This window comes from Conger conger, chromosome 2, assembly GCF_963514075.1.
Source record: "Conger conger chromosome 2, fConCon1.1, whole genome shotgun sequence".
Taxonomy (NCBI): Eukaryota; Metazoa; Chordata; class Actinopteri; order Anguilliformes; family Congridae; genus Conger; species Conger conger.
Window position 1 is genome coordinate 19,127,328 of NC_083761.1, and position 11,159 is coordinate 19,138,486.

The following is an 11,159-nucleotide window of genomic DNA, read 5'->3' on the forward strand; positions in this document are numbered from 1 at the left end:
AATCAATAAATGAGCTGTGTGCAGTCAGTGAGCCACTCAAAACCCAATTGTTAAGGTATAAAATCTTGAGCTCTCCTCACTGTAAAAAACATTGCTTGTTCTTAAGTTGTCCCACACTTGTAGAATGCAATTATTGAGTGCTGTGATAAAAATTCCCATTCAGTTGAGAGAGAAATATATTAAGCAAATGTGAATAAAAACTGAACATGGGCGTCATCATATTCAAGAGTAATTTGACATGTTCAACTGATCAGCATTTGGGGAGAAACAATCTATTGGGTACTAAAGTGAAGGATTGGCAACACAAAAAGTATTCCTTAAAATATGGATGTATGGCAGAATGAACATGCTATTAAATTAACAATAAAGTATGTTCAACATGAAGGGGAATCTCAGGCAAGACATTCATTCCCACCCCAATCTTCTGGTATGTCTGTTAACAGATCTTACATCTTGTGTGTGCAAATTACACCTTACTGACCATGGCAGCTGAATACAGGTGGCAAGCCATTTGTTTTGAATGAAAAATTACCATTGCACATTGAGTCTGGTAGTTCAACAGCTTTTGTCATAGCATATCATATCCATATCCATATAATTATTTGCAAGTGTTTATTCTTACTGTAATAATGTTTCAATTTCCTTCTGAATGCATACACATTATGTTCATGGACTAGCTGAGTGACTTTGAGTCAAACATTCTTGATGCGACATTATCTTCAAAGAAATCTAAATGAGCCATTTACTATGGGGGAACAATAACAAGTATGTTGCCCATAAAGGTGACCAAACACTTTTAGAACTGATAAAATAATTATTGTGTGTGAAAACAAAAGCAAAGTTAAGCCATGAAAAAAAGCATACAGCCTGTGCCGTACAAATAATTATGTTTAATTTCTGGGTAGCAGCAACTTTTTTATCTCTACCTTGATAAAGAAAGTGTGCAATCAAACAATGTCCTTAAAGGGCTCACAGATATTAATCCCCAGAGCCCACACATTTATATGTGGCCTTCATATATAATTATTCTGTTTTTGTTCATTTTTGCTTGCTTATTAGGTATGTTTTGCTAACTGAACTCACCAGGGGTCTGTTCCACAAAGCAGGATTACTCTGAGTAAAACTCAGATGCCACCCGAATCTGGAACATGGATGGGGATAAAAAGAGATGTTTCGGGTTTTACTTTGTGCAGCTATCCAGCTCAGTAATCCTGCTTTGTGGAACAGACCCCAGGTAAGTTCAGTCAGACAGCCAGTTAAGTCGTATGACATGAAATATGTTTTACCTTTGTTACTGAATTCATTTCAAAGTTCCCTATTCCTTTTAATTAAATGTCCCACTGAATCAAGAAGTCCACAGGCCGTATCCTATACCCCAGTTATACAACCCAAGTTAACCCTTCCCCCCCCCATAGAGGACAATTTTCACCTATTTTGTACTAGTCCTATATAAGTGTCAATACTAAAAATCAAAAACTATTTACTGCACACACAAGGTTGAAAACTTCAAATAAAGAAGAGGCCTGTATCATTCAGAAATTTGAGACAGAATACATTTATGTCAGAGCATTTACATACAGTGTACACAAAAGTTACACTAAAATACAAACAAAAAAAAAACATTACAAAAATTACAAAAACCTATGTTTTTATAGTTTAGCATTGAATAGCTCAAAAAAGTCAAGGACCAACCCAGAACTACTTTTAATTTGTGCACAAACTTGATGTCAACTTGTGTACAAAATATGGTAAGGATATCGACAGGCATTCAAATTTCCAAAAACTTCACCCAGATGTCCTCAAGTGTCCCCAAATCTCTCCAAATATAAAACATTTGCATATATTTTGGCCAGACACATGAATGGCTTATTTGTCTCGTAAAACTCTTTTTTTGACATGAAATGCAAAAATAATTAACCTTCTCATCTGTTTTATACAAGACTATGTTTTTATAAAGCATGCCCAAAGTCCAAAAAGCTGTCCAAAAAAGATTACTCAACATAACACTTTCCAGCAAAACTGCATCACATTTAAAATTGAACTTTATTTAAAAATTAGGTTAACGAGAGCTCCGTTAACCAGTACAATTACAGGTGTGCAACTATAGCAAGGCCAAATCCTGTAATTACGCATTTCTATATATTCATTCTGCTATGCAAACACAGCGATATTGCTAAACTCTCTGTTGCCTGAATATGCCACATTATACCTAACTGGAAAGGGTGGGAAACCCCATACAAGAAGCCTGCCATGTTTTACATTAGTTCAGTACTGAATGACCAAGCAATGCATTTACGCAACAATAACAAGTAGTTCAAGATACCATTTGCTTAGGTATAGTCCCAGCAAAAGCATAGTTTTCTCGAAAATGGCTGACTGGATTACAAAATAAACTTTGTTGTCATATTAAATAGTCGTAGCTGCATAACCAGGTGGGATATTTGGTTCCATAAATATGTCTGTATTGAATAATTTGCAAAACAAACATGTATTTCTACAAAACCGGAAATATGTCAGCTGGACGTGGAATAAAATTTTAAAAACAATGCAACTTCATAATTGTATATTTTTCTTCTAATATTGCAACATGATTTTTTTGATGTAGATAAATGGTATCAGGGATTGTTATAATATGCATTTTATTGTCTGTGACAAGGTTAGGGTTGTAAACCGTAAGTGTGGCATGGGGAGCCAGCTGTTTTATTGCCCTGCAAATTGCAAATAAGAGGCTGATAAGAATCAAAACTGCTGTTCTCCCTAGTGGATAGTCTTGTTAACAATCCAGCATTGTCGTTTTGTAGTTTTATTACATCGCAATTTTTTGTATGATATAAATATTAACAACAATAATTTCAGACGTCGACGACTCAACCACAAGGGGGCAGAGTGGATGGGGTTAATGTGAAAAAGGCATTTATTAAATCATTTACATGTCACACATTTCTGTTCAGTGTTGCTGTTTATGAAAACATCATGTTAAACATGGCAAAATACCGACACTTTTTGAAAAATTGCACGCAATAAATGACAACATCAGGGTTATACATCCATGAATATAAATAACAATATCCACACATCTGTGGAATATTTATCATCACTGGCGTAATATACTAGGTGACAGCCTTAAACAATTACATCACTGTATAAAATGTATGCATGATGTCATTGTCTAATGAAAGATTATCCCCAGTTGTCAAAGGCGTATACATACATATCGCAATACATATTAATGACATTTAAAAATACTGTGCACTTTGCACTGGTATGCACATTAACAAACTTGCAAAATAGGAAGGAAAACAGTACATAGTAAAATACTTTGCGTTAAATAAACTCTGATGGAATACAATTTTCTCTGATAGAGTATATTTGATCCCTATTGGGCTCATGAACCATAAACCCTTGAATTAACTCTGTGTAAGCTAATTACAGTTACATGATCCACACACACAATACATGGTACGATTTGTGAGTCATTGCTGAAGCAGTTCTTAAACAATTTGTTTTTTCTCACCTTTACAAAGTATCTTTTTAAAAGCTCTCCTGAAATCATTGTTGAATATTGTGTATATTATGGGGTTAAGGGAGCTGTTGCAGTACCCAAACCAGAAGAAAAATTTAAACAGTGTCATTGGTACATTGCACGAGTCGCATATGGCGGTCAGTGTATAAGTGAAGAAAAACGGAAACCAGCATATTACAAAAACACCTATCACCACCGCAAGCACGAAAGTGAATCGTTTTTCCCTGTTTTGGCGTCCTTTCCATCTGCTTCCTTTAGTACTCAAACGGTCCTCTCTTTTCGGAATACTATCTCCCGGTTTGATTCGACTGAGTTTGGTCTTCCCCTCGGCTTTCTTCTTTTTAATCGAACATGAAGTGTTTACTTTATGGTCTGAAGAAGAGGACTCCTCTATATCAACTCCATTAACTTCGCCTTTCTCAACCCTTTCTTTCTGCTCTCCGTCTTTTTCCCCGATTATTTTTTCATGGAAACGTCGTTCTTCCTCTAAGCCAATGTGTTTCTTGTCTGACTCGACTTTTTTCCTCTTCCCCGGTGGGGTCCGCGTTCTCTTCTTTGCGATTTGATAAATTCGAATGTAAACGAGAATCATAATGATGCAAGGGACAAAAAAAGAACCGATGCTCGAAGAGATTATGTACCATTTGTCTTTGTTGATTTCACACGTTGGACCCTCCTCCGTGGCACCCTCTTTCTCCATTGTAATTAAAGGAGGGAATGATATAACTGCAGCGATGACCCAGACTATAACGATAATGCATTTTATCCTTTTTGGAGTTCGTTTAAGGTTGTACTCGATGGCTTTAGTGATGGACCAGTACCGGTCCAGGCTGATGGCGCATAGATGGGCAATAGATGCAGTGCAAAACAAAACGTCCAGGGCAAGGTAAATTTCACACCAAACTTTACCAAAGTACCAATAGCCCATTAGTTCATTGGCCAGAGAAAAGGGCATGACCAGTGTGGCCACCAGGATGTCTGCGGACGCTAAGGAAACTAAAAATAAGTTTTGTGGGGCTTTTAACCCCCTGCTTGTAAACACTGCAATAATTACAAGGACATTGCCAAATACTGTCAAGAGGATAAGAATCCCCACGAGTATCGTAAGGGGAATTGAGATTTCCATCCTGTACGGAAGGCCTCCAAGCAAAGTTTCGTTAGTCACGTTGTCAGACCCCATTTGAGAGATCGCCTTACTTCCCCTTGAGGATTCTGTAAAATTAACAGAAACGGTCCACAAAATTACTTTCCAAAAGTTGCATCTCCAATATTGTCAATACCTTAGTTTATGTTGGCTATAGCACCTGTCAATGCTCAACCATCATCGTTGTTTGTTTGTTTTGTCAAGCCGTCTTAGTAGGCTGTGGACTGTAGCTATCACTTCATGTAAATAAAACGGCAAAGTCAGCCTACACTCTCAGAAATAATGGTTCCAAAGAGAAGCATGTGCTTCTATAGAATAAGCTTATCTTTCCAAGGGTTCCTTGTCGAGCAAATTGTTATTTTTTGGTGAAGAAAAAGAACTGACAAGGGTTCCTACATGGAGACAAGCTAAACAGCCTAACCTTTCTTTCTGAGAGTATACGCTAAGAATTTTTTATTAAATTTTTACTCCTCTTAAATGTATGATATTCTTATTTTCTTTGGTAAAAAATAAAATCAATTAGTCTATCAATGCAATGTGAATACATAAATTAAAAATCCTTACCTTTTTGACTGTCACAGGAGTCTTTTGATAACCCAACAAATATTGGCGAGCAGCTTCATGACTTTTTTTACGCTGGTTGATAAAGCAGCTTGTTTCAGAACACGTTGCTAAATGGGTGAGCTACGCTTTTATCAAAGTCCTCGCCATATAATTACCCATGTTGGATCTGGATCCGTGTCTCACACGGGGCTAATAGCGTCGTAATCACATTTGCCTGTGCCTCTGTCAGCGGGGCGCTTCCCCTATCTACTGCTACTACCACTCCTTTCCCTTATAATACCAGCCCCTACTCTGCGTTGCTTAGCACCCAGCGTCAAAACCACGTGGAAATAAAAAAGCAGGTCTTCAAACTCAGTAGCCTAAGCTTTTATTTCCTTTCCTGCATCCACCAATTTCCCAGTCGTTTACTGAATGTAATGCCAATTCCAATGTGATTTCTCAGGCAGCACCTCTTTTCGCCAAAACATTGTCGGCTACTGTCACCGGGTTTGACGGTGAGCAATTAAACTTTTCACATTACAGTCCTTGGTTTGAGCAGCCTATATGATATTGTTAACGTATATTGTTGCTATCACTGTGGTGTTCGATAGCCATGACCTGCAGTTGGCAGCGTAGCAACCCCGACCGAGTCATTAGTTGTTGAATAAATATAGGTATTCTAATACACTGTCATTTTTTACAGATTGTGAATTATCCCAGCAAATCAAACCGAACAAACAAATTAACTGGTAAAAACAACCATCTTGCAGATTTAAGTCGATTGTATGGATGCAATATGCTCGGAATGAAACTGCAACATTACGCACGTTTGTTGGCGAACGCTTTTCTACAGCCTAGGCTTTGTGTTTCAAAAGGACGAATTGTTTTCGACTAAAATGCTTTATTTTATTTCATTTAGATATATATGTATATATTTTGGATAAAATAATAAAATATAGGCAATATACGAACCAGTCTGGAATTAACCGCCAACATTCATTATTTCAACTGCTTGAAGCTTGTAATTAAAGTTTTTGACAGAATGTGTCCATCATGTGATTTAGAAGAATCTGTAATTTGTAACCTATTGCATATCGCTTATTATTTGGCAAGGGGAGGTGGTAGTAGGCCCTACTCAGACCAGGGTAAACAAAAATGACGTTTTTCTGTCATTGAGATTCTTAAATCTAAGCATTTAAATTAAACCATGAATACTTTCAAGATAAACTAATAAACCTACCAGTATAATAAACAACAAGCATACGTATGTTTTCTATTTAGGCTAGCCTATGTAGGTGTATAGCCTATTAAACCGGACTTTCCCTCATGAAAGGATCAAACCACAACAAACAAACCTACATTGTAAATAATAGAAAAAGAGAACTCTCCACGAGTACAGAGATGTTTAGCCCATAAATAGTCGTTTGAGGGTCGGAAGCTGTAGCCTTACATTTTACACGCGTTGGGTTAGCGCTTCAGCACTGTCGACAGAGCGCAGGGATACAGTGACACCTGTCGACAGATGGCAAACAGCATCAGTATCAGCGGTATTGCAAATATAGTAAACTTATAATCAAGCAAAAGTATGTTTTCATGATGAAAGGACAACATTTAATTTTGCTTTGTCAATAAATAATTGCCAACATAATCCAAGTACTTGATATTTTCGATTGTGATATTTCTATTTATTTAATATCTTAAATGGAGAACCAGAAAGACTGCTAGCTGTGATGGGTGTAGCAATAGCAGAATAGCTTATGCGCATTATATGACCTAGTTAGCATGCTGTTTAGCTCCACAGTGCCATCCAAATATACTGAATGTGTACAGACATTCAGTCAGGAAGGAAGATTACCTTACATAATTATCCGTACATAATTAATTTGCTGGCAAAAGGTACCTTCAGACATAATTGTTCTCCCAATTACACATGTTTTTTCTTAAAGGAATATAACTTGCATTTCCCAAATCCATGAAAGTACAATAAATGTCCGGTAAGAACCTTTTACAAGCAAAAAAGGTACAAATAAGTGATGTATGGTTGGCTAGGGGCGGCACGGATGGTGCAGTGGGTAGCACTGCCACCTCACAGCAAGGAGGTCCTGGGTTCGAATCCCCGTCGGCCGGGGCCTCTCTGTGTGGAGTTTGCATGTTCTCCCCGTGTCTGCGTGGGTTTCCTCCGGGTACTCCGGTTTCCTCCCACAGTCCAAAGACATGCAGGTTAGGCTGATTGGAGAGTCTAAATTGCCCGTAGGTATGAATGTGTGAGTGAATGGTGTGTGTGCCCTGCGATGGACTGGCGACCTGTCCAGGGTGTATTCCTGCCTTTCGCCCAATGTATGCTGGGATAGGCTCCAGCTCCCCAGCGACCCTGATTAGGATAAGCGGGTTCAGATAATGGATGGATGGATGGTTGGCTAGGGGTAAAATTTTATAGGGTTCCCTTGTAACAAGCATTTATAACTTTTTAGGTACTTTTTCATAAGTCATTCTTACGATGTAAAATGTGTAATATCCACTATTGTACATCTGGCAAAATGTGTTGTACCAAATTGTAAATTGAATCCCTTGTTTTGTGAAAATGGAAATAAATTTGGTCATGCAAAGACATGGCTGTCTAGAGCTCAAGTGTTGTTTTGATGGCATGTGATTGCCTTTGCCGTCATCCACTATTATTCAAACAAAGAATAATAATGATAGGCCTATTTTGTTCCAGTACTGGCGAAAAGTGTGTTTCACTTGCCACTTACTCTCGAGGTTGAAATGGCATTGGGCGGTAAGGCGGGAGAGCAGGCGTGCAGGTTAGGGTTCCTGCATTTTGATTGGCTGCAATCATCCTGGCCTCAGGCTTCAGGGAGTAAGAACGAGGGGTCATGTGTGGAGCAGGTGGAGAGAAATATTTTTACATGCATGCTAAGGTTAGAAAGTATATGAACCCTTGTGTAGTCTAAACATTTTGTATACTCCCCTTGTCCTAAAGGTAAAAAATGACCCACCTTCACTAAACCCCTAAAATAAAGCAGCTTAATTGAATTTTAAACCACAAATCTGTTTTGCATGAAGAAAAAACCTGTCACTCATCACAAATTTGTCATCAAATTTCAAGTTTAAAAAATGTCTTTAAAATTCATAAAACTACATAAGTTGATGGATGTGGTGAACACGGAATAGGTAGGACTTCAGAACTTCCCGGTACCTTGGAGTATGAATGTGCTGGTGTATAGAGCTAATACAACAAATTGTGTCACTGTCCAAATGCTGAGACTGCACTGTATATACATATTACGTTTTCACCTATATCTCTTTCTTTAGTGATCCTACTTGAACGTACAGATGCACAGGATCGGTGACATAAACCTGGAATCCACCTATTGGTCTGGGAACTATAATGTCAACTTCATGTTTGCATATGCTATATTGGCTTTTGATCCTTTATTCGAAACACTGTCGATGGACACCAATGCTAGTCCACATTTTAAATGCTGTTCATTTCGTAATGTGTTCCACGAAAGAGTTTAAGTGTGAATGGGGTACACAACAGTGTGCTTCAGAACCTATGACACAACAGCAGGTCTGTTGCCATCTGTGAATGCTACCGTTTTTTCCTGAATGATTAAAATGAGCAAGTCTGATCATGGTTAGGTGTTTTGAATGGGAAATCAGCTTACAATGGGTGCTGTAGACCAATGCAAGTGGTGGTGATGAAGGCATAGAAGTAACTTAGGTCTTAAATAATAAAACGTATCTTATATTAAAAAAACAATAATAGTTTTGGGAAATGGTTATCTGCAGCTAGTGAGACATATGGATTGCCAGCCTACAGCCTACAAGCTGTAAGTACATGGCAGAACCCAAAATATATCTACAATAAATTAGCAATCTACCTTGCTTAAATTGAGGTCACTTCAATTGGCGCACACACACAATTAAATACATGCAGCTCATTATGATTTCTGGCCTCAAATGGAGCCCGTCTACAAAAGTAGGCTGCCCACTACTGCTATAAACCATAGTTTTCATTGATCAGTAGGCTACATAAATTTATTGAAAAAAATCTGGAACTACAACGAGGCTACCTTTCTGTAATATTGTGAAATTAAATATTCTCCTTTTGAGGTTTCATCATCATGTTACACCCATCTTAAAATGCTTTTCAATAAAGTAATGTATGCTGTACAATGTGTGCTTTAATATTTTTTTCACAAAATGACATTAATGCTATTATACACAATGCTCTGCATGCAAACAATATACAGCCGTCTGAGGGTAATTCATCAATTTATAGCATGATTACAAGTAAATATGTCAAGTGCATTTTTTTTGTGATGTAATTTTTGTATAAGCAAGTGTGTGTGTATTCTTGTCTCACTGATTGGGACTTTGTATGTCGAATCAGGCAGGGAAGAGACATAGTTGAACACTAGCAGTTTTGATTCAAGTTGCACCTTGGAGTACAAATATGCAAGTTTACAATGAAAGCATCCATACAATATCACTTATAAAATCAAGACAAGGCAATCGTCTTTTTTATATTGAAGTAACATAAACTGAACATTACAATTAATTGGATTAAAAGTACAGTTATACATTTCCAGAGCTTTTTTCCACATATATCAACGTGGGATTCATCTCCAAAATAAAAAGAAAAACGAAAAGAAAAACAAAACAAAAAAAAGCATTGTGCAGGCATGACAAGGGTACAAACAGCAGAAAATCTAAACAAAGATTTGAAGTTGACACACCAATGACATCACCACTAAATGGTCTCTTTACTCTAAGTACAAAAGAGACATTTTAGGGAACAGCCCAAGTCTGAGTGTTAAAGGCACAGCACTATGTTAAAAAGTGGAAAACAAATTGAACATTTTAAAAATGCTTGGGGGTCTTGACTAAAATTCCTCAAAGCACAAACAGCTTAGAAATCATTGTCTAGTTTGTTTTGTACAGACACAAGGAAGTTGAACTCACTTCAGTTTTAATGACAATATACATAATTGAGTTGAGAGGGGTGTATGTTTTAGATGCAGGCTGTTTACTATTTTAGACCTACTGGCCAGAATCTAATTTTAGCCATGGTAGGAGCAAAAGCAAAATGATATAAAGCATTTTTGTTTTGTGGACTTCGAGGTCCAGGCTTTAAAGAGGCCCAAGCACTTTCTGACGAGAAACATTTTAAATTGTGCCTCAAGGTTTTCTGCATGTGCAAATCATTGCAAACTACTCATTGTAAACCAGCCCCTTGGCTGAATGCTGCTCTTGTGTTTGTACAGTTGAAATAAAATTACTATTACAGCAAAATGACAAAATATATATAGAGGAAACGCAATTTCTTTTTCAAGGAGGCAACAATTTGATATGTGGAAAAAAAAAAGACAGCATTCATTTTGCAGTACTGTTTGGTAAAAGCAAAGATTGCTACACAATACAATATTTCACGTAACTTTAAATTTTGTAAATGGTTATAGGTTTATTACAGTTAAAAGATATATGTACATATGGAACATCCCAAACATGGCCATATAATTTATTTGCAAATGTCATATTTCGCAATACAAGAACAGGCAAATCCTGGGGTTGCCAAAGTGTTTGTGTTTTAATATACACTTCATACGAAGGGGAACAGAATATACCATGACTCCAATTTCAGTAAATATACCCCCCGCCAAAGAATTAACATGTATGCCAAATTGATCATTAGATGTATAGAACAAAGAAGTCTGCTAAGAAATTAAACAGCTCATACCTTGCATGACGATTAAGCATACGTTTACATTACGGCTTCAAATTACGCCATGTCACTGCAATCAAATGTAGACTCACCGGGAGGTAGGCTTATCTTCATTTATTCTAAATAAAATCTGATAATAGCAACAAAGTACTGAGGCAAAATATATGTTTTCCCCTCCCTATCAATCAAGGAGTTTTCATTTATTCTGGTAGAAAAACAAC

At 37.2% G+C, this 11,159-nt stretch overlaps 1 protein-coding gene across 1 annotated transcript; it reads right to left on the minus strand.

The window, feature by feature from the left end:
• Window positions 1-1,689: 1,689 nt before the first annotated feature.
• On the minus strand, window positions 1,690-5,487 carry LOC133122082 (alpha-2A adrenergic receptor-like). Its single transcript, XM_061231772.1, has 2 exons — window positions 5,232-5,487; window positions 1,690-4,735 (listed from the first exon to the last, which is right to left on the minus strand). Exon 2 carries the CDS (start codon window positions 4,701-4,703, stop codon window positions 3,492-3,494), a length of 1,212 nt encoding a protein of 403 aa, XP_061087756.1. The 5' UTR covers window positions 4,704-4,735; window positions 5,232-5,487; the 3' UTR covers window positions 1,690-3,491.
• Between the last annotated feature and the right edge of the window lie 5,672 nt (window positions 5,488-11,159).